Raw genomic sequence first — 24,029 nt, 5'->3', positions numbered from 1 at the left:
CTGCAGGAGGGATCCCAGCCAAAGCCAGGGACTCAATTCTTGGGGGAAAAACTAGAGAGATGTGCAATCACAGCATGGCAGAGGAGCTGAGGCTGAGCAGGACCTCTGGAAATCATCTCCCTCAACCCCTCTTGGCTCAAGTCCTTGCTGTGGCTTTTTCCTCCCACCAGGCCCTTGGAGATGCCACACTGGTGTAGGTGGTTCACCCCACAGGGTTTAACAGCACACAGGGGCAGAGTGGGACATCCACCCTTCTATGGGTGACCACCAGCAGTGCTCATCAGGTACAACTTCTGATGAACTTCAAACATGGCCATGTTTGAAGCCATGACTTTACAGGTGGAACATCCTGGAGGATACAGGTCAAGAGCTGACATGAGGGGCCTGCAGCAAGTCCTGCCAACTGGTCTCTAAATTAATTTAAAGGTGGATAACTCACAGGCTTTGCAGCAGCAGCAGAGGCTTTGGCATTCCAGCAGGGCTGACCAAAACATTCACTTAAAAACGGAGGGGGCTGCAATGCTCTGCAGGGATTTCTCTCCCCACCAGGCTGCTGAGGTCCTTGTGTGGGTGGCAGAGGATTTTCACCTTAGGAGCATGAGACCAGTTGCTTCTGAAGAAGAAGCTGGGTGAGCTGGACCAACGTGGCAAATCCCCTTTCCTCAGGGATTGTCTTGAAGCTCCAGAGGAAGCTGAGTGTTGTATTTGAGTGAGCAAGGGATGTTAGAGGCTCGTGCAGGGAGATTATAACTGGCACTGAAGGTCGTTCTCTCCCAACCCCTGCTTTTCAGGCATTAACTTCCCAAAAAAACCTTAAGAAAATAAGAAAAAAAAAAATCTTTCTGCTGGAAATGTCCCAGGCTTCAGCAGTGACAGAAGGATTTGTTGGGAAAATGGAACTGAAATCCCTGTGGATGTGTTCTGCCTGGGCTGAGCTTGGAGAGGAGGGGAGGGGAGGGGAGAGCAGAGGGAAGAGAGAGAGGGGAGGAGAGGAAAGAGAGGAGAGGGAAGAGGAGAGGGGAGGGGAGGGGAGAGGAAAGAGGGGAGGAGAGGAGAGGGAAGAAGAGAGGAGAGGGAAGAAGAGAGGAGAGGAGAGGAAAGAGGGAGGAGAGGGAAGAGGGCAGGGGAGGAGAGGGGAGAAGAGAGGAGGGGAGAGGGGATGAGAGGAAGAAAAAAAAAAAGAGGAAAAAAAAAGAGGAAAAAAAAAAAAAAAGAAAAGAAGAAAAGAGAAAAAAACCCAGGAAGGAAAGCCCTCCCTGCTGTTTGTCATAATCCTCTTCTTCCATCACCCTGCCCAGTAACAGCCACTCCACTCTGCTCCTCCCAGCACATCCAGGGCAGGGCAGGTGGGTGGACCAGGGCACCTCTGCACACCTGGACCATCCCCTGGGCAGGTAGCTGGAATACTCTGCCCACCCTGTCTTCCCACTTCCCTGTTGCCTCCAGGGGAGTTTCCAGGCAGGTTCCCTTGTGTTTGATGCCAGGACAAGGCAGGAGGCACCAGGCTCAGGAGATGATTCTTCTGGCCATGCTTCCACAGGGTTGGGAGGGGAAGCCTGGTCTGGGTCTGCCCATCCCATGCAGCCCCCCACACAGAGGGCACAGAGGAAGACCCACTCAGAGACATCACCAAAGGCAGGGAATGACATGGTACAGCTGGGCCAGAAGAAAATGGAGCAGAGACCTGCCCCAAACAAGCAAGAGCAGAGGATGCAGAAGGCTCCCTGGCATGCAGGGAGGGAGATCCCCCCAGCCTCACCACAGGGACCCTGAGCCAAACAGCTTCTGCAGGTTAAACTGCCAGCCCCCAAAGGCCTGTTTGGGGGTCTACTGGAGCACCAGCAGTGTGTTTTTTCCCCCAAAACACCACCTGGCAGCCCCATGGTATGGTGTGGTGGGCTCAGGGAGGACAAAGGGCCAAGCCAGGAGGGTTGGGGAGCACTGAAGATGCCAATGTCTAAGCCCTAAGGGCCCAGCCAGGGTCCCCAAGGGGCAGGCAGGTCCCACAGCCCCTTTTGGAGCTGCAAGCCCCCCCCCCACCAGCAAGGGGTTGCAGTTCTCCCCCTGACCTGCAGCCACTCATCCCAGCTGCTTTCAGACTCTTTGCTTCCTCTGGTGGGAACCAGCCTGGCTGCTTTCACCTTTAAACCATCACCAAGTAGAACTGCCTCCAATTATGGGTCTGAATCATCCCTCCCAGCCCCGGGGAAGGGATTGCTCCTGACAGGAGACCTCTACCTGCCATGAGCACAGCCCGGGAACAGGCTTGTAGCCCAGAAAAAGGAAATAGTGTTTGATCCCCTGGGCAAAGGGAGCTGCCTGCTCCTGGGAGGGGAAGGGGAGCTCAGGGTCCCCACGGGGGCTGCAGACCTTGGGCAGGGGGAAGCAGCCAGGCAGGCTCTAGAGGCAGGAGCAGAGCAGCCAGCAGCAGGCTGGGCTGTCCCAGGGCTGTGTTCCACACCTGCTTGGGGAGGTGGCTGTGCAGGGACCCTGATCACCCCTCGCTTCCCAGAGCTGCTCCAAGGTGCTCAAAAAATGATCTCTCAGGTGTTTGCAGCTCTCTGCCAAGTGCTGAATCATCCTTCTGCAATGTTTGCATTAGGCATGCAGGAGCAGTGAGAGCCTTTTGCAGTGAGAAATGGGAAGGAGGGGACAGGTGCCAACCCAGAAGCTCTGAGCAGTTCCAGCAGTAACATGCTCTCCATCCCACCTGTTCTGCTGGCCCTCAGAAAAAAATACATGGAGGAGCCTGGCAAAGCTTGGTAGTCACTGTGCATGTCCCAGAGGGACACGTGCAAGAGAATTTGGCCACACAACAGGGTTCAGAGTTTGGTTTCTTCAGCGTGAGAAGCTCTGAAGCATGTCCTACCTGTCCTTATCCTCCACTCGAGCTGCAGGCAGACCCAGCCCTGACTCCACAAAGCTCTGGGGATCCCACATCCCATCACCTACCACTATGTCCCATCAGCTCCTGGTCAGCTGTGGCCACCACCACCCAAGCTACCACATCACATGAACAGCAGAGCCTCTCACCTCTAAATAAGCAAAGCCCTCTCCCATCACTGAGAAATGGAGAAGTAAAAGTGGTTCATTTATTTAGACTTTCAATGCAACTTCGACAGTATCCAGGTCTGGGAGGTTTAAAATCTTGCAGCCTACCCTGGTCATGCACAAGGACACCAGAAATGTTGTGTGTTTAATAGATCCACTGAGATGCAGCAGATGGAAGAGGATTATCTGGGTTAGCCAGTGAGGCTGCAGGGAACTGCAGAGGGAATTCTCTGCTAACAGAGACTGGTTTTGCTGCAAGGGAACCAGAGTGTTGACACGTGGAAGTTCCTGCCTGCCACTGGGACCATCTCAGACCCTGCTGTGTGGCACCAGATTCACTGTAACCAGGCTGGGAGCAGCCCCAGGTGGCACTGGGTAGCTCAGTAAAAACAGCTACTAAATGCTCAGAGACAAGAGAAACAAGGGAAGGTTTGATGTGCAATGGGCTAAACAAATGTGATATTATGGTGCTGAGTATCAACTGACAGGCTGGACCTGCTCTAAATGCTGTTTAAACTGGAGCTGGAAGAAATGAAAACACCACAAGTAGGATGAAGGGAATGATGCCCAGGTTGGTAATTGCCAAGGGGCCTTTCCAGCCATCTCACTCATCTTCCACCCAGCTCAGAGACCCTCCTTGAGGCTCTGCAGAAGGCCAGAACAGGAGCTGCTTACCAGCAACAGGAGACTTGCCAAGTGTGCATCCACATGTCATCTCTACAGACAGCAAAGCCTTGCACAGGGCTCAGCTCAGGGCAAACCTGAGTCAAGATGCACCACCTGCAGGGGTTGAGCTTTGGGGAGGATGCTCTGGGTGATGACAGAGCAGATGAAGGTGGGTGGAGGGAACCTGCAGGGAGACCTTGTCCAGGTGAAGCACAGCAGAGGGGAGGGAGGAGGGTGGCTGGCAAGGACTGCAGCTCAACTCTTCCCTATCAAAGTGCTGGCCAACAAAGTCAGTGCCATGGAGTAGGTGGCATATGGCCTTGGCCTCCTTGGGCAGAGAAAGCCAGATTCATATGTCAGAGAAAGCCACCATCACCCCTGTTAGCAGGTTCAGCACAGCTGGAGGGGCACGGATTATCTCCACAGGCAGCTTGAAACCTGAGACAGAGTTCTGCTCACCTTCTGATAGCCAAGAGGAGCAGAACAAACTCCATCTCTGGCAGGAAGCCTCCTGTGGCCAGGAGACACATGGGCCGAAACCCTTTTGCAGGGCACCAAGCTAGATCTAATGTATCTGGACAGAGCCATTTGTTGGCAAGACCCTTTGTGCTCCAAGAGAGAGAACGGGTACAACAGACCCAGCCTGGCCAGTCCTCCCCATCTGTAGGAGGCCCTGGGGCCAGTGGGAGAAGGTCTGGGAAGCACAGAGAAGAGCACAAACTGTCTGCCCAGCCCAGGCTTCCCATGTGCTGCAGGGCTCCAAGTTCTAGGGGATGAAGGGAATACCAGCCAACCAACTTGACTGTGACCTCACCAGGAACCAGGCAGGGCCAGACTGCTCCTGTCTGAAGTGAAAAGGCCACCACGTGAGCTGCCCTCAGTGCTGGGCATCTCAAGGGTGGCCAAGAGGGAAAGGGAGATAAAGCAAATCCAGGCATTCCCGTTCTGCACAGATGGACCTTCACCAGCCCTGATACCCCTCAGCACCCTGCTGGAGTGCAGGCATGGGAGTGAACAGAGTCCAGGCCACTCCTTGGCCACGCTGAGCAACTGCAGCTCCTTCTCTGGTGCAGCAAGGCAGATTTTCCAGTTCTTGGCTTGTGCTGGCAGGTGCTCCCTGCTCCAGTTTGTCACTGCATGTCACACGCTGCTGTGGGCCAGCAGCTGCACAGGAATGACATGGAGTTCCAGCAATGGGCAAGGCAGGGGGACAGCAGGAAATACCTCCTGAATTCTGCCAGAAGCAGCTGCTACAGCCCCCAAGCATCACTCGTGGCTCCACACACCTCTGGTCACAACCAGAGACCCTGCCAGCACCCCCTCTCCTGGCACTGCCAGCACAGCCCCAGGCACGCAGCCTGATGTGTCCTGGTGCCAAGATCACACAGCTCAGCTGTGCCCACCTCCCAGGGGATTCAGATCCCCACTGCCCACAGAATCACAGGTCATGACAGCTGGAAAAGACCTCTAAGATCACCAAGTCCAACCGTCCACCCAGGGGGGGAACACAAAAAAAAAAAGAAGGAAAATCCACATAAGCACAATCACAGCCCACGCAACCAGCAACACCACACAACAAAAAACCCACCGTGCCCACTAGAGGATGCCCTGAAGTGCCACATCTACACATTTCTGCATCTCCTACCACTCCCAAGCTTAGTCCTGCATCCCAAAGAGCACCAAGTGGAGAAATAGAAAGCACCAACTGATCTCAAGGCCTCCATGGAGTGATAGTCTCCAGGGTCTGTTACAGGCACTCTGCTCTTCCTCCAAAAGCAGCTGGTACCTGCAACAGGAGGACACAGAGGAGGGCAGAATGGGCCTGTGCTCCAGCCTGAACTGGCAGTAGCTCCTCTGCTTCCTTATGGAGGATGACACCAAAACCAAGAGGTGCACAGGACCCCTCATAACCCACGGGGTCCCCCAGCTCCTGGGACAAGACCTGCAAAAATCACGTTTTCAGAAATAAGGGGTTTTCCCTCCCATCAATTGCTTCACGTGACACAGCTACATCTTCCATTCTCCACACTTCCTTTTTACAGAGGAAAAAAAAAGCATTTGCAGCATAGCAAGAAAGAACTAGTGAGCAGCATCTTCAGAACTGTACACACCACACCAGGACGTGCCCTGGGAAACAATTCTTCCTTCTGGGCAGGCTGCAGGTATTGCAACTGCTGCAGTTTGCTCCAACATGCACATTTCACCCAACAAGAAGGAACTGGAACAGGGTATCAGAGTTATTATCTCCTCATAATGATACAGAAGGCCTCTTGGTGGCCCTCACTGGGTGTGTCCTGCTGGCAGGTCTCTGCTGAGGTTACATCCATACAGGCTCTCACGAGGAATGGCCTTAAGCAGAAGCCATGAGCTTGAACCCCACCTGATGGGTGATTTTTACCAGAGTGTGTAGTGATAGGACACGGGGTAATGGTTTTAAACTGGAAGAGGGGAGATTTGGGTTGGACATGAGGAGGAAATTCTGGGCTGTGAGGGTGGTGAGAGCCTGGGCCAGGTTGCCCAGGGAAGCTGTGGCTGCCCCATCCCTGGCAGTGTTGAAGGGCAGGTTGGATGGGGCTTGGAGCAGCCTGGGCTGGTGGGAGGTGTCCCTGCCCATGCAGGGGGGTTGGATCTGGATGATCTTCTAGGTTCCTTTCCAACCCAAACCATCCTGTGATTCTGTGATTCACACTGTCCCCCTTCAACTGTGACAACACTCAGTCAACAGGGACCCAAACAGATCTAAGTCGAAATGCATCACTTGTGTGCTGCCCCAGCCCAGCTCCCTCTGCCTTATGAGAGGTTTATAAATAAGGCAACTTCTCCCTTCGCTTTTACTCTTCCACCAATTTTTCAGGCTCAGCTTCACCTCACACTCCCCCTGCAGGTGTGGGCTCCCAGATGAAAGCTGGGACATCTGCAAAGCACCTCAATTCATCCCTTGCCCCAGGGCAGTCATGCAGCCTGTGCTGGATTTCCAGCTCCCAGCCCCCACCGAGCCAGGAAAGGGGACACCTTCCATCTCCACCAGCTGGTGGGACAAAAATCCACCTCTCACCTCCCAGCACATCTGCTCTAAGACCATCAAGCTGCATTTGCTCTGTGTTCTGTCACTAGCCCTGCGCTCAGCCTGGGCTTCCACGCTCTTCTGTGTCCAGGCAGGCATGAGATGGGCTCCAGCAGTTCTCCCCTCTGCTCTCCTCCTGGCCAAGGAGGGTCCCAGGCTTTTCCATCAGCCCACCCCAGTAAAGATGTGTTTAACCCCTCCACAGCTGAGCACAGCCCAGCTTCAGGCTCTTATTTAAGCAGTCCAGGGCTAGGAGTTGTCCTGTCCAGGACCTAAGAGTTGTCCTTCAACTCGGCAGTGGCTCGAGAGCTCTTCAAGCCTGCCAGCCCAGGACTTGCCTAAGTTCTGGGAAGCATCAGCAAAGGTGCAGAAGCATCTGGCCACCAGCACCATCCTCAAGGCCTTGAGCACCATCTCCTGGTCATTCCTGGACTCAGTGGCAACTTAATCTCGTGCTTCCTCCATTTCAGCCTCACCACAAAGCCTGGGGGACAAGGCACACACGTTCAGCCGAGGAAAAGGGAGGTGGGAGCCCCTTGAGACACGTGCAACACTTCACCGGGGTCATTTTCTTGCTGCCCCTCACACAGAACGCCAAGCAGAACATCAGCTCCACCGAGTCTCTCTCCTGGGGCCACCCCTTGCTCTTCACTTCTTCTCTCCGAGATGTAACAGGAATGACAACCTACCTGGGTGGCACAACCCCCTTGGCACCCTCCTGTGTGACCAGGGCAGCCAGCACAAGGTGCTGCTGGAGAACTCCAACCTGCTCATCTCCTGAGCTTGGTGCCTCCAGGCAGCGGGACACAACGGGTGCTGCTCACCAGAGGGTCTCAGGCTGCAAGATGTGGGGATCACACCTCTCAGTCTGTAAACACTGCACTGGCAGAGTCCAACATTTTGGCAGGAGGGAAAGGAAGATAAATGCTAGCAGTCCCCTCAGAGCCACAGGAACCCTGCATCTCTCTAATTGCACTTCATAATGGATGCAGCAAACCGTTAATTACCAGATTAGATTTTAGGAAACTGCAGATTAAAAAAAAAAAAAGCTTTATGAAATTTAGTCTTAAAGGGGCCAGTGTGCTGCAATGAAGCTGCTGCATTGAGCTGGCACCAGAGGAGCAGGTTTACATGAGGAATCTGGATGCACTGCCCAGAGCAATGCCCTGTGTGCCAGGGGGAATGGCTACGGGGAGGCACAGCAGCTGGTGCACACTCGGACAGCAACACCTTCATCAGTGTCCACCCACTGATACCAGCAAGGAGGGACCCTGGCATGAAGGCACAGCTCCTGCTCCTCTCTCAGCAGCACAGCTTCAGCAGCATCTCATTGGTGAATTACAGATCTCCAGGCTGTTTGCTTGCAAAGAGCACGTGGAGCCCCAGACCTGCCCGTGACCCTTCTTAACAGAGAAGGCACGGGAAGAACAGAGGTGGGATGAGACCTGCACCACACAAGGCATCACCTGAACAGCTCTGGAGCCGTTTAGCACAACTCCCAAGAAGTCTCTGCTTCAGGAGAGGCCCAAACGGCAGCTCTGCACTGGGGGACATTTCCTGCTGACATAAGGGACAGCACAGAGGTACAGGGGAGAGCAACAGCAGAAACAAAACAACCCTTCTTCACTCTGTAGAGCAGCAGATACCTGTGAGCACATCACTGATTCAGCCATAAAAACCCCCAGCCCAGATTTTCATGACAGTTTTTTCTTTGGTTTCACATACCCACCCCACCCCCAACTTTGTGCTGCACTAGTCACAGAACCCCAAACTGGTTTGGGTTGGAAAGGACCTTAAAGATTATCTAGTTCCAACCCCTGTGGATGGGCAGGGACACCTCCCACTTGATCGGGGTGCTCCAAGACATTCTCCCTTGTCCCATCCCTCCCTGCCCTTGTCCCAAGTCCCTCCCCAGCTTTCCTGGAGCCCCTTCGTAGGGACCTTCCATGCCTGCCACACAGGAAAAACCTGAAGGGGCAAAGAAATCAAGAAAATAAGGGGGGAAAAAAGAAAAAAAAAGAAAAAAGAGAGGCATTCACAGAATTCACAGAGGGAGGAAAGAAAAGGGAAATAAACGCTTGTTTACCTCCCAGACAAAACCTAGCACGACCATTTTGGCTCTGCACACAGATGTTGCTGTTTCTACCCACCTGCAGTTTGCCATGGTGGGCTCCCAGAAGCTCGAGGTTTGCTAGAAGCCCCCCCTGACATTTTGTTTGGGATCACCCTCCTCGCAGGGTCCAACCACTAAAGAATCTTGCTCTTCTTGGGAGGGAAAAATCCCACCATGAGACACCCGGCCAGCCTGCAGGCACCAGTAACACCCGTGCCAGCCTTGACTGGCACTGAGGGCTCTGCCATGACCCCTGCCTTGCAGGCTGGGCTGCCCAAGCTGGGCAGGAGAAAAACAGGGATGGTGGATGAAGAGGAAGATCCCCTTAATGGAGAGCAAACTGCTGCAGGAGTGGCTAATCAGAGGACCTGAAGAGGAGGCTGGGGAAGGCCAGAGTGGGGAACTGCAGACAAAACCATGTAGGTGATGGAGATGTGGGAGCAGCCCAGGGCTCTCCCAAAGGATGGCGAGGCAGCCAGGAAGCAGATGGAGGAACAGGGCTAAAAAGAGGTGGATGGAACAAGCCAAACCCATGGCTGGGCTCCCGTGGGGAAGGCTCACCCTCAGCATGCTTCTTCTTGGTGTGGTAGGCAAGTGCTGAGGCCTGCATGAAGGTCATCAGGCAGTGCTTGCACGTGAAGGGCTGGTCCCTGCTGTGCAGCCACAGGTGGTTCTTCAGCGTGGAGTTGGCTGTGAACTTGGCCCCACACTCCTCACAGGAGAAGGGCTTCTCAAAGTGCTCGGTCAGCTTGTGGTACTGCATCCCTAGGGAGACATGTAGGACACCAAGGTGGCATTGGAGGGGTCAGCCCTGCCTGACCCTGCTGCACAAGCACCACGCCACCCAGCCCAGAGGTCCACCAGCCCACTCGTGACACTGGGGATCCACCAGGATATCATGAGCTGCCATGGAGGAGGCAAAGAGACACAGCTTCTCTTACCCATCCTACTAAACCAGCCGTGGAACTGAAACAGCTTAATTGTTTTTGTAGGCTTTTAAGTTTGCCAGTAGCCCCGTTTCTCCTTGATGAGCCATGTGGAAAACCAATTAGGGAAAAAAAAAGTCTGTGCTCAGTGGGGCAGCAGCAATGAGCTGAGCTGCATCCCTCACACACCGTGCTCGCAGAGCTGCAGGAAGGAGGAGGAGACTTCAGACTATCAATGTCACATATTGCCCACAGTTCTGTGCAGACAGCCCTGCTCACACCCTGCTCCCACCAGCCCTACCTGAGGCACGAGCCAACTCTCAGCCACAGATGTTGCACGCCACGGGGAGCCACTTCTTCTTCTTCTTGGCTGTCCCCACCACCCCATGGACCTCCAGCTGATGCTCCTCCAGCTCCTCCTTTGTTGCTTTGACCTCACTGCACTCTTGACACTGGATTTGCCTCCCTCTGGCCACCCCACAACGCTTCATGAGCACGTTCAGGCGGCAGTAGAAGTGGAAGGTCTTCTTGCAGGCTCTGCAGACAAAACTCTTCTTGGAAGAATCTTTTTCTCCGAGTTCCTTTAATTCCTTGGCACCAGCAGCTCCTGCCTTGTCCTCATCTTTGCCCAGAGCTTCAACTTGGGATTCACTGCTCACCTTCCACTTCCTGATCTCAGCTTTCTCTCCAATTCCCTCAGTCAAGAGACCTACAGAAATAGCAATTCCTGTTTGGTGATGACCAGCAGGACTCAGCACTAGCCCCTCAGTCTCCTGTTTCATGACTGTTCACAACAAGACAATTGTCCCTGCATAGCAAGAACAGGCACACATTGGACCCAACATAAAAAGGACATGAAACTGCTGGAGCAAGTCCAGAGGAGACCATGGAGATGATCTGAGGGCTGGAGCAGCTCTGCTCTGGAGACAGGCTGGGAGAGTTGGGGTGTTCAGCCTGGAGAAGAGAAGGCTCCAGGGAGACCTTAGAGCAGCTTCCAGTGCCTGAAGGGGCTCCAGGAAAGCTGGGGAGGGACTTTTTACCAGGGGAGGTAATGAAAGGACAAGGGGTAATGGAATAAAACTGGAAGAAGGGAGATTTAGATTAGATATTGGGAAGAAATTCTTCATTGTGAGGGTGGTGAGACCCTGGCCCAGGCTGCCCAGGGAAGCTGTGGCTGCCCCATCCCTGGCAGTGTTGAAGGGCAGGTTGGATGGGGCTTGGAGCAGCCTGGGCTGGTGGGAGGTGTCCCTGCCCATGCAGGGGGTTGGGACTGGATGGTCTTTTAGGTCCCTCCCAACCCACTAAATGATTCTGTGCTGTCCCAGCACAAGGCTCTGCCCAGAAGTGGCTGTGGCCAGGCACGGAACGGTGCATGAAGGAGTGGTCCTTGCATTTCTCCTTGGGCACATACCAGGGACTAGATTAGATGGCAAGGACCAGGGTCAGATTTTCCAAAGAGCTTGTACCTCAAACAGGAACAACTGTTGCTCCCAAGCATCTGCCTCCTTGTCAACCACATGAAGTTATGACCATGCTGAAATGTTTTAAGATCTGAGCCTCAGGTATGAAACCAACTCTGCCACCAAGAGTGGATATCCAGCCATTAATGACAAGAGCTCTCAGAACACTTCCCAAATGCAATCTCTTTGAAAGGGAGCAGATAATCTTGCTACGACCCTTTTGAGACTTCTGCTTAGGGCCCTGAGGCATTTTAAATTGCTCATTACATTCAGTTCTTACAAAGGCTAATGCTTTTCTGAGCCCCTCTAACACCATCATCTCAAAAAGCACAAGCTGGAAAATTCACCTAGAGTCTCAATCTACAGAAAGGACCCGAAGGGAATGCACATATGGAAGAAAGCAAAATACAAACAGATATATTTGGCTTCTTTGCTATAATGAGAGCCATGCAACTGTGTGGCCATGGAAACCAGTGCAGACTTCTCCTTTTGCCAACGCACAGAAACCTGTGCTTGCTAAACTTCATTCCTCCCTTCCTCACTATGGGAAGAGCTCAGCAAAGTGTCTTCCCTGCACAGATGCTGCCTTGGATTTCCAGCCAGTAGAAATGAAGTGACATATCCCAAGGGACTTGGAAACCTTCAGATGTCAAGTGCTGGCCCACTGACCTCTGAACACATCAAGGGAGAAAAACATACTGGAAGACTGGATTCCAGTTTGCCCTGCTGTGTCAACATGCCTTTCACCTCTAAGGTCTCTTACCACAACCCTAAGACCAACACTATCAGTCCTAAGTGAAGACAGATCTTTAAACCTCCCAGACATGTTGAATGTTAAAGTCACCGGGTTGGGCAGGATGAACATGGATAAAGATGTGAGCACTAAGGAAAGGGGGACTGGGAATGTCTCCAAGAAGCACCATGGCAGCAGGGGTGTAACCTGAGTCAGAGGACGTGGGGTCTTGTCACAGCCTCGGGTGCACCAAGAGCTGCCTCCTGGTCCTCCTGCTCTCATGCCTGTGAAAATGTTGTTCATGATTGCAAACCTTTAGCCTGGACACCAGCAGAAGACTGGAGTGTTATGAAGGCAGGGGGTGCTCTCAACTTCAGTTCTCTGTCATGGGGAAACACATAAAGGAGTTCCAGGGGCAGGTGTCTATCTTCAGGAGATACCACTCCTGGAGAAATGGATGTACTACCCCTGAAAGAAAGCTGGAGCAGACCTTGTGAAACTGATGGCTAAGTACCTGACCCTGTCCTCCCATGCCAGTGCAATATATACCTCCTGGATGGGAGTAGGAACCTTGCCTGATGGTGCAATAAGCCCTCAAAAGGCTTTCAAAGTCTGACCACCATGAGATGGGAGAATGGGAGACGTTGTGATACTGATGTGACAGTAAGGCCAGGTGTCAGGTTGCTGAACCTGCAGGTTTCTTTAACAGCATCAAGTACCATGGACTGGTGGCACAGAGGACACACAGCGTGGCTACATCAGGGCAGCAATTCCTTTCCTCCTGGCAGCCAGAATGTCTCCCCAGAACTCCTCCTATGGGCAAAGACAACATTTTGCACATCGTGAATTCAGACATTGGAGATGCAGGAAGCTAGGAGGTGAACCTGAACACTCCTGTGAGAAATAAGACCAGACTGCAGAAGCACATAAGTTTGAGAGGCAGGAACTTAACATGCCAGGACCAGAACTGCTCTGGCCATGCCCCTGGCTGGGCTTCCTGGGAGCACACAGAGCCTGAGGGTAAACATACCCAAGGAAGGTCCCAGACATGAATTCCAACTGCAGAGTCCTCTGGAGCTCTGGACTTTGTGTCACTTTCCATTCTCTGGTGGCAAAGACATTCAGCACTGGAAGAAAAACCCTGCTTTTGATGGTGATGTATTTCATACCAAATTCTCTTTCTCCTTTGTAAGTGGTCCTCCAAGTCTGTAATCCTGGTGGCTGCTCTACCCCCTTCCCTCTCAATTCATGACATATATTAAGACTCCAGAAGCAGAAGACCTCTTAGTGTGTGACCTTCACTCTCCCACTTCTTCAGCTTAAGCTGGAGGCAAATTCCACCCACATCTTTGTATCTTGAAGGTCACTCTGATGGTTGCTGGCACACAGGGTGGCTTCTAACACAGAACTTTTAGAGGGAAGAACAGTGTTTTGCTTGAAGACCCTACAGTTGAACAACTCCAGGGGCTGATCCAGGCTTCAGTTTATTTTCTAAACTCTGCAGAGGAAAAACCCTTTAGTTGAAGTTCTTGACACATTTTTGAGATCTGGCAGTGAGGCATATCTTGACAACCAAGAGGCCCCAAGAAATGACTTTACAGAGCCCTGGAAAGCAGCTGGCAAGAGAGGTTATGGAGCAAAACCTTGTCCTTGCAAGCACCAGCCAACAGTGAGAGCTGAAGGGACCCAAGGAGAAGCCAACAGATTTCACACTGTATCTCCACCAAAGAAACCAAGCAATTACTTTGATAGTGGGAGATGAATGCAGATGGTTTCCACTACAAGGATGCCTGATGCTTTCCAAGTGGTTCAGCTCAGCTACATGAGGTAGCAGAAACTTGCTTTCAAGCAGAACTGCAAACTCTCTGCATTTCCACGTGGCACGTATGTTCTTCAGGAATAGATCTCCTCTGTTGCAAGAGGAAGCTCACATTCCTCAAACATGAGGCCCACAGTTATCACTCTCATGCCAAGTGATCACAGCTGCTGATCCATAAAGCCACATTTAGGGCTTGTCAGCAGTGACATCAGAGCTGAGGAGAGTGGCCTAGAAATGGAGATATGGAAGGTCAGTGTAAAGATCTGTAGGATGCCAAAAAGGGGCCAGGAACTGGCAATCCTCCTCTGGACAGCTCATACAGAATATCTGTTTTTGCAAAGTAAATACTATTTTTCCAGGGCACTTGATTTTGATGTTGCTTCTTGCTTGATTTGCATCTCAGCCTTGGCTGGGAGCCCTGCAGACACTTAGGAACAGCAGCCTGCTCTCTTTGATACTGGTGCCAGAAAAGCTGGCATCTGCCAGAGCAATCTAGCTGCCTCCCCAAGTGCTGGCAAGCACACAAGACACCCAGGACCTGAAATGGGCTGCATGTTCACAGACATGTGCCATTTCTGTTTGCTTACCTCCTCTGGAGTCACCAGGGCATTACCCCTGACACATCCCATGGTCAAACAGGTTCAAGGGGGGCAGGGCAAGTGCCTGCAGCATCAGATGGGGACAAAGAAGGAAAGACAGATAAGAGGGAATCATATTTTCTCTGGAAATCCTCATCAGAGCCACGATCAGGTGAAAAAGCCAACTGGATTGGTAGCAGCTCATACTGGAGTTAGAAGAGGACTTAGATTTGAACTGGGCATGAATACTGGATCTGCAGTGTAGGACATCTCTCAAGAAGACCACCAAGGCCACTGAGTAAAGGAAGGGCAGCAGAGCATGTGCTGTCACCCTCTGAGCCCTACAGCTGAAGCAGTAATCCAGGCCTTTGGTTTCTTTTACACACACACCGCTCTGAGGCACCCAGTCCCCTCTCCCACCCCAGGAACAATCCCTGGTTGCTCAAGACTGCAGGCCAGCTGAGGAAGCCAGGGTGCAGAGAGTCCCTGAGGGGCAGGGCCCAGCACACAGGGCACGTGGGCTTCACCTCTCACTGCCACACGTGAAAAGACAGCAAGTGTCAAAGCCAGGAGAGTGGTCAGTGATAAGGACCCAGCATGGTCCTGACCCAGGTCTTCAGACAAAGCAGCTAAACTTTCTATTTAAAAAAACAAAAGGACAGAACCTTATTAACAAGCTGCTTCCTTTAACTACCTAGCAATCTGCTGGGATTTCCACACTGCACCATAAGCTGAGCAGCTCTGATGGATGGAGCTGAACCAGTGCCCGTGCTTGGGTAAAGATTCCACTGTGGAAGCTGCAGCCCAAAGAACCTGCACTTGGAAGCACTGGGAAGCACAGGGCCATCAAAACATATGCAAGCAAACCTAGTAAGGCACATTTGCAGCCTTTCCAAGAGGATGCAGACCTGCAGTGAGCTTCCTGGCTGTCTGTTATCCTTCTCATTAAAGCACTGAATTCTGTTCAGCATTTTTCTTTCAAATGGTGGATGCAGAGATGCAATTCAGCTCAGCTGAAAAGCATCCCACAGCTCAGGGCAGGGTCCCACCCCTGCTTATTGCTAGGCATTTGGTTGTGGAGTTCACCAAATTGCAAAGGTAATTCATACCTTTGCCAAGCTAGTACAGTGTGTAACATTCCCCTGCTGCTGTGGGACCCTCCCAGGGGGTCATTTGCTCTGTAAGCCTGTAAGTAACAGGATGAAAATCAAGCACAGAGAGAAAACAAATTCAGAAACTAGTGTGAGACTACAAGTTGCACCATCATGGCCATCTTTGCACAAGACAAGTGTGCTCCCATGAGGCCTTTCCACAATCAGCCTGTGAAGTACCCACACACGCAGAGGAAGTCAAGGGATTGTCACAGAAGTCCAAGTTCAAGAGCAAAAGAAACCCCACAGGTTAAGCATCAAAATTCTTAAGAAGAAGCTAATAATGGTACAAATCACATAACAAGTTGCTTAAACTCTTCCAGTGCAAGGACTGGGCTGGAGAAATGCAAACACAATCAAGGAATAGCAATATGGGATCAGTTACAGTCTCCACGACTGTCATGTACAAAACTTCAATCTGATGCAATTTACCAGCAGGAGAAACTCATGCTCCAGTGCTTGGATCCAAAGGTCACCCCTGTGAATCCTCCTGGAGGTACAACCCCCAACATTTGGCCAGGGCATAGTTCTTTGAAATGACCTCAGGCTATCAGGACACTGAGGTCCACCACCAAACTGGCCAAGACTCCCAGAACCGTGTGTAAAAGATGACACAAGGATTGAAGCCTGTGCTTGTCTTACCCACCTGCCCCAGCTCCTGCATCACTGGCTGCAGGTCTGGGAAGGACTCGTGGACATTGCACAGCAGCTGACAAATCTTGATGGCTGAGACAGACTTCTCCTGGGCTGTACTCAGAGCTGCTTTCAGGGAGGCCTCTGAATTTTCGTTCCGAGCCAAACTACTCAGTAGCTGGAGAAGCAAGAAGAAAACATCACATGACAGAGATTTGGGGCTGTGAAAGGTCCGGATGGTCTGCGAGTGAGGGCACATTTGAATCATAGAATCATAGAATCCTAGGGGTTGGAAGGGACCTCGAAAGATCATCTAGTCCAACCCCCCCTGCCAGAGCAGGGTCACCCAGAGCACATCACATAGGAACTTGTACAGGTGGGTTTTGAATGTCTCCAGAGAAGGAGACTCCACAACCTCCCTGGGCAGCCTGGCCCAGGGCTCTGTCACTCTTACAGTAAAAAAATTTTTTCAGATATTCACCTTGAACCTCCTATGCTCCAATTTCCACCCATTACCCCTTGTCCTATCACTGGTCATCACTGAGAAGAGCCCAACTCCATCTCCCTGACACTCACCCCTTACATATTTGTAAACATTGATGAGGTCCCCCCTCAGCCTCCTCTTCTCCAAGCTAAAGAGACCCAGCTCCCTCAGCCTTTCCTCATCAGGGAGATGTTCCACTCCCTCCATCATCTTAGTAGCTCTGCCCTGGACTCTTTCCAGCAGTTCCCTGTCCTTCTGGAACTGAGGGGCCCAGAACTGGACACAATGCTCCAGATGCAGCCTCACCAAGGCAGAACAGAGGGGGAGGAGAACCTCTCTTGACCGACTAACCACCCCCTTTCTAATGCACCCCAGGATCCATTGGCCTTCTTGGCCACAAGGGCACATTGCTGGCTCATGTTTTTTTGCTTTGTTTCATCTCCACTGCTGCAAACCTGCTTGGAGAAACCAGAAAAGAAAACCCTTTCCACACAGGTCTTTGCCCCTCCACGGATGCATGCTCACGAGCTGAGAGAATTTCAGGAGTTTTAAAAAGTTACAACAAATTAAATGATCAGACTTTTGGGGTTGGTATTAGCTCACTTAAAACCACCTTTCCATGGAGAGAGCAGCACCTGAATTCCAGGCTTACCTAACTCATCAACCTCTGCCCCACACCCAGCTCTCTGGGCTCCCCCCCCCCCCTCTTTCTTTCAAATCCAAACCTGCTCCAGCCAGCCACTGCAAGGAGGACCAAGGTGAGGATCTGCCCACATCTACCTCCCACTTCCAGATCTCCAACAGCAGCTAATCAGAGCAGGAATGAGAAACTGCAGACAGCTTGATGGAAAAGACCAGCTTGGTACTAACACAGCCCATTTTCCTTGTCAAAGGGAAGCCAGGCAAGGCACAGTGGGATGCTACACAATCATGGCATCCTCAGGGCATTTTCTATGAGAGTTTCATTCTCATATGTCCTGGAACAGCCAAATCAAATATCAACTCACTCTCTGGCAGCTCTGCTTTCTCTAGGACTGCAGCACTCTTGCAGAGCTGAAACAGTTTGGCTGTGTTTGAATATCAACCTTTCCAGCCATTGAGAAACTCGCTGGTAATTTCTTTTCCCTAAAAACTCTGGCAGAATTTATATAAAACACCCAACAAACTCTCACTTCAGCAGAGGGGCACCTCCAACTTCGGATGGCTTTCCCAACCCAAGTGAAGTGCCTTCATTTCAGTGCACACTAGAGCCTGCCCATACTTTCTGGCCTGAACTATTCCTGCTCCAGGAGCATTCCCAGGGATCTTCTGTGATCCTGCTTTTTTTTACTGCTTCTGTGAGTCCTGCCTCCCCTGGAGCCAAGCTCTCCAGGTCTGCTCTCTGCTGGGTGGCCTCTGAGATCAGCTTGCTGTGCCACAGGATGATCTCAATGGCTGAGCTCTCCCTGGTGGCCACTGAAGAGGAAAACAAAAGTAAAGACATTTTAAAAAGCACAGAACTCAGGGAGAACCTGAAGGCCTCAGCTTTGCTCAGTTTTGTCCAGCCCACTCCTGAAGCTGAGCTGCTGACATCAGAAGTGACCCCTTCTGGGCAAAGGAACCACTGAGCAACAAGAGGCAAAGCCCTCACAGACCTCACTTCTCACTGCTTCTCCAGCTTCAGGTGAGATCAGGTTTTCCAAAGCACACTCTTTCCAAAGGAGACACTGACAGCCTCAAAAGGCAGGCAGTTACTGACACCCTGTTCTGCCTTTGGCAGAGAAACAGGCGTTTTGAGGCACAATTTGCCTCATCCAAGGACAGCCACCTAAAAAGCAGCTGGACGCACCAGAAGTGCTAGAGAGCACTAGAAGGGCTGGAGAGCAGCCCTGAGGAGAAGGACTTGGGGGTGGGAGGAGATGAGAAGCTGGACATGAGCCACCAGTGAGTGCTGGAGCCCAGAGGCCAATTGTGTCCTGGGCTGCATCTAAAGAAGTGTGACCAGCAGGGCCAGGAGGGGATTCTGCCCCTCTGCTCTGCTCAGACCCCACCTGGAGAGCTGTGTCCACCTCTGGAGCCCTCAGCACAAGAAAGATATAGACCTGTTGGAGGGGGTCCAGAGAAAGGCCACCAAGATGATAAAAGGCCTGGATCACCTCTGCTATGAAGACAGGCTGAGAGAATTGGGGCTGTTCAGCCTAGAGAAGGCTCCAGGGAGACCTTAGAGCACCTTCCAGTACATGAAAGGAGCTCCAGGAAAGCTGGGGAGGGGCTTTTCATCAGAGAAGATGGTGATAGGACAAGGGGTGATGGTTTTCAACTGAAACAGGGGAGATTTAGGTGAAGTGTTAGGAAGAAATTCTTCACTCTCAGGGTGGTGAGGAACTGGGATGGGTTGCCCAGGGAGGTTGTTGATGCCCCAGCCCTGGAGGTTTTTCAGGCCAGGTTGGATGAGGTTTTGTGCAGCCTGGTCTAGTGGTGGGGGTCCCTGCTCATGGCAGGGGGGTTGGAGCTGGATGATCTTTAAGGTCCCTTCTGACCTTAATGATTCTATGATTTTATAATTCTAAGTGCTGGGTTCTTTGCCCTGAGGGGATGGAGGAGTTGGGATGGAGGTATCTGCCCCATGGCACCTCACTGCAGGCAGGTGAAGCCCAGCTTATGCCAGCAGGGCCAGTACTCACAGCCAGGCTCTGTGCAGCCTCCCCCTCCTGCTCCACAAGACCACCAACCTGAGCACTCCTCACACAGGAGATTTTGACCATTTCTGGGGAAAAGAACAATTTAGGTTTTAAAGTAGGAAAACTCAAAGCAAGCCAGAGGCTGAGGCTCTGGAGGGGGAGACAGGGTGGTGGTTGCACACAGACCTCTGGTGAAACCCATGCTTTCAGTCTGACAGGCCTCCAGCTGGAGGACAGGACAGTGACCAGCTCTCCAAAGGCTGGCTCATTAAAAAACCTGAAGGCACACAGCCACAAGCCAAGTAGCCACATTTGCAAACCAAAGAGCTTTTCCAAACCATCTACTTCTTCGCTGAAGACATGGGTGCTGAGACCCACTCGAATGAAAAAGCTTCCTGGGTAGGGAGAGGGCAAGAAGTTAGAAAGCAGCTCATGCCAGCAGCAGGAGGAGCTCATGGAGGACATGGGAGGACACCAAGCCTATTACCTGTTTGGAAGAAAAACTCTGCCAGGCTCTTTCCAGATCTCCTCCACGAGCAGGTTCAGTGGTGCAGGTTCCTGAGCAGCCAGAAGCAACACCATCACCCTCACACTTCACAACCTGCTCCCTCACCTTGGGAAGACCTTCAGCGAGGCACCAACAAGGGAGCTCATCCATCAGCCCTGCATCCTGCTTAGCCACAACCATGGCTCATCCCAGACCCAGCCCTCCCTTGCTCCTGGCCAGCTGAAGGCCTGGCTCAGTGCAGCTCAGAGGAAGCCCAGCCCTTCACCCAAACACATCAGCCATCTCCTCAGCTGATGGAGCATCTCTCCTTAGTGCCCAAATCAGCCACTCTTACTTGCCAGCCTTCAGCTCCACATGCAGCACCTGCTTCACTCCTGCTATGGGACACCAAGGAATCATTCCACCAAGGACTGCCCCCCCCCAAGCCATGACAGGTAGTAAATCAAGTCACCAGGACTTGCAGGGATCCCAGGTGGAGATTAAATCTCAGTATCTGCTTGCACACACGTGGGAGACTGCTCACCTCTGTCTCAGCAGGAGCCAGGCTCTGTGCAGCAGAGATGCCCTCCAGCAGAGTCTCAGTGTCTGTGAGAAGCTTCACTAAGTTTTCTCTGTATCATTTCAACAGTTTGGCTCCAGAATCCTCTGGGCTCCACTTGGCTGAATGCAAGGGAATGAAAATAAAAGCAGTTCAGCTTGCAGCATCTTCCCAAAGGGCTTCAGAGCTGAGGGGAACTAAAAAAGCCAAGGCAGCCAGCTCTCCCTGCATAACAAACCCAGCTCCACGCTCAGGACACCTGGCTCTAGTGCCCCCAACACAAGAAAGATGTGGACCTGTTGGAACGTGTCCAGAGGAGGCCATGAAAATCACTGCAGGGCTGGAGCAGCTCTCTTATGAGGACAGGCTGAGGGAGTTGGGGTTCTTCAGCCCAGAGAAAAGAAGGCTCCAGGGGATCTCATAGTGGCCCTTCCAGTGCCTGAAGGGGCTCCAGGAAAGCTGGGGAGGGACGTGTTACAAGGGCTTGTAGTGAGAGGACAAGGGGGAACGGTTTGAAACTGAAAGAGGAGAGATTTAGGTTAGAGATCAGGAAGAAATTCTTTAGTGTGAGGGTGGTGAGACCCTGGAACAGGCTGCTCAGAGAAGCTGTGGAAGCCCCATCCCTGGAAGCACTGAAGGGCAGGCTGGATGGGGCTCTGAGCAGCCTCATCTAGTGGGAGGTGTCCCTGCCCCTGCAGAGGGGTTGGAACTCAATGATCTTTAACATCCCTTCCAACTCAAACCATCCTATGGTTCTATGATTTACCTTCAAGCAGAGGATCAAACACAACAAATCAAAACTTCTCTAAACCAAACGAAGACAACACAGAATGCCCTCTGCTCACACATGCCTACAGAAATTCACCTCTGGCACCCAACACCTTCCGAGTCTCAGTCCTGGTCTGAGCCCAGAAGAAGAAAGTCTCAGTTTTCAGCCACGCTCAGCAGGCAAACATGTGGCCTTGTCTGTGAAGACAACACCTCGTTCATCAGCCTCTTCTGGTGCCCTGGAATCACAGAGACCCCATTACTGACTCTTACTGTAGTTTCATTGAAAGAGGACTGTGAGAGTCTTGGATCCACTCCCCCAAGAAGGAGCCACATGCTCTGTCTCAGGAGGGTGTGACCATCACACATACAAACACCCAGATGCTTCAAGGTAATCAAGAAGTTATCAGGCTGAGTAAGGGAACACAAACCAGACTCGTGATTGCAAAGCAGCACAAACATCTTCTTCCTGACACCAACAAAATACAACTTTAACCTCCTTCTTTCCTTCTCCCATACCTCATTTCCAGCTGGGTCTGCTGAGGTTTGGCTCTGATGCATCTGAGAAACCAGGACTCTAGAGTAACACCACAAGCTTCTGGAGACACCCCAGTAGGACACAGTGGACTAATTCAAGAAAGAGGAACAGTGTTTATTCAGGATAATGAAGAGATTTGGGAGATATATACTGTGTACAAAAGTAAGAGATGACTGTACTTGTTGCAAGACTTGTTGATAAATGAAACTTGAAAGTGCCAGATTCATTTTAAGAGGACCTTTTTGCCTCATGGAGTTACTAAATTGGAGAAGATGCATCCTTGTCCTTTTGTAGGAGAAACCAAAACCATAAAAAGTAGTTCATCCAAGACACCTGTGTGTGGTTTTTGTTTGCATGCTTAGGTATTTTAATCATTTTGGTTCAGGAACAAACAGAACAATCTATTAATTGCACAGCCCCTGGGACCCAGGAGACATACAGTGCTGGGTAAGAAGAGAAAGCTCTCCCAGATGGAGCAGGAGGCAAGGCCAGGCTGTGGGAATAAGAAAAGAAAGATTCTGAACTTATGTGAAAAATTCCCTGGACAAAGAATTCTTGGAGATATGAGTCTACTCTCTGGCACAGCTGAGGGAACCTCATCAGGCACTTGAGCTCTGGAGGGTTTAGGTATGGCTTGGATGTGCTCCACATGGATCAGGGGATGGTTTACAAACAAGTATATTTCCCCTGTTCTCCCATTGGAATATTTCTGATTTTATTACATAAATTTGAGTTATGAATGCACTCTCACCTCTGCTGCTGGGCCCAGGTGAGCTCCACAGCCAGAGCATGCCCTGCAGCACTGCACAAGTTGTCCTCCTTCCTGCCAGCAGGACAGCACAGCAAAGGCTGCCATCACTGTCTCAAATCATCCCCCCCCCCTCCCTCTTCATTTCCATGATAAGAAAGAGTTGTGCTGCTGTTTGCTCCTGCTGCAACTTGAGGAGATCCAGCTCTATTTAATTAAGGAATGCTCCTGCTTGGAATGGGAATCACCACCAGATAATGAACCATGTTGGGAGCCCAGTGTTTCAGGAAAGCAGTCGTGCTTAACAAAGGACAAAGCAACCTGTCTGTTGGGAGTGTTTGCTACAGAGGAAATTATCAGCATTATGAGCAGAGTTTTGCTTTCTATTAAGCACTCATTTACATTCCACTGCATGTTAATTCAGTTCTTAATTTGTACGTGAGTTCAGAGCTAATGAAGTTTCCCTCTCTCCCTGAATAGCTCAGGGTTGTGCCTAAACCCAGGTAACCCAGGTAAGACATTCTCTGTACTTCATGTCAGGACATCTGTGAAGTTTTACATATTTGCTTTCCAAGCAAGTGCCATCATTTGAAGTCACCAATGGACCAGAGTTTGGTAAAGCTGCCTTATCTATGAGGCATTTATGATGTGACAAATTGGACTTGATGATCCTCAGAGGTCCCTCCCAACCCTGATGATTCTATGATACTGCTGCTTCTAAGTGATTCAAAACCAAGAAGGAATTTGACACTGGAGGGAACAGTTCCCCTGTTTTCCAGAGATGACATCCTAGTTTCTGCCCTATCTGTGTCAAACTCAAGGAAGGAGCCCAACAGGCCCCTGTCCCCCACTGCTCATTTCATCACAAAGCAGCCACCTTCTTGTTGGCCCAAGTCCTCCTACCCCATTGCTCCCAGACCATTCCTGTTTGAATGGAAGGGCCACCCCATTCCCTTACATGGAAGTAAGATTATAAGAGCACAATGAAGTCCAGGCAAACATCCAAACTTCCTGGCAATTCCCAGGCTCTGAAGTTCAGTACACCCACACCTTTGGCAACAGAGACATTTCCTGTTGCCACCAAGTTGTCTAGCAGAAGCTGGAGACCAGGGAATGATGCTTTCACAGCCCCCAGAAGTTTGACCAAACTTTCTGCTTTCAGGGTTTTCTCTTCATCCACCTTCCTGAGCAGATTGTCCATGGCTGCTCTCAGAGAGCTGCCTTCACAGCAATCCAAAACCACCTGTGACCAAGAGCCAAGAACCTGTTGGTGAGAGTTTCCTACAAACTCTTGGATCTGCATAGAGATGAGAGAGAAAGGAGCAGTCCCACAGTCCTGCAGGAAATCTATATTCACTGCTTCCACTAACTGGATTAACTGGGAGGTGTTAGGAGGTCCTAGATACAGGAAGATCCAAACACATCTCAGGTACATCTCACATGTGTCACCTTGAAAACTACCCTGGTGGGCTCTTCCACCAACTTCAGCTCTTAGAAGTGGCTGACAAGCAGAAATCCTTTTTCAAAGGAAACAAAAATAGTCTGAAAGACAGGGTTCAAAACAACATTTCATTTAATATTTTTAGCAAAT

General features: G+C 51.4%; 1 protein-coding gene across 1 annotated transcript in view; it reads right to left on the bottom strand.

The window, feature by feature from the left end:
* Positions 1–254: 254 nt before the first annotated feature.
* ZBTB40 (zinc finger and BTB domain containing 40) overlaps positions 255–24,029 on the bottom strand; it is a 38,134-nt gene continuing 14,359 nt past the window's right edge. The window contains 9 exon segments of the mRNA XM_051637681.1: positions 255–349; positions 9,456–9,659; positions 10,122–10,529; positions 16,204–16,375; positions 18,003–18,133; positions 19,826–19,845; positions 19,847–20,008; positions 20,344–20,506; positions 23,489–23,682. Of these exon segments, the coding sequence (XP_051493641.1) occupies positions 255–349; positions 9,456–9,659; positions 10,122–10,529; positions 16,204–16,375; positions 18,003–18,133; positions 19,826–19,845; positions 19,847–20,008; positions 20,344–20,506; positions 23,489–23,682 (1,549 nt within the window).

Source organism: Apus apus, chromosome 20 (genome assembly GCF_020740795.1).
Source record: "Apus apus isolate bApuApu2 chromosome 20, bApuApu2.pri.cur, whole genome shotgun sequence".
Lineage (NCBI taxonomy): Eukaryota > Metazoa > Chordata > Aves > Apodiformes > Apodidae > Apus > Apus apus.
This window is presented reverse-complemented; position numbering and strand designations above follow the sequence as displayed.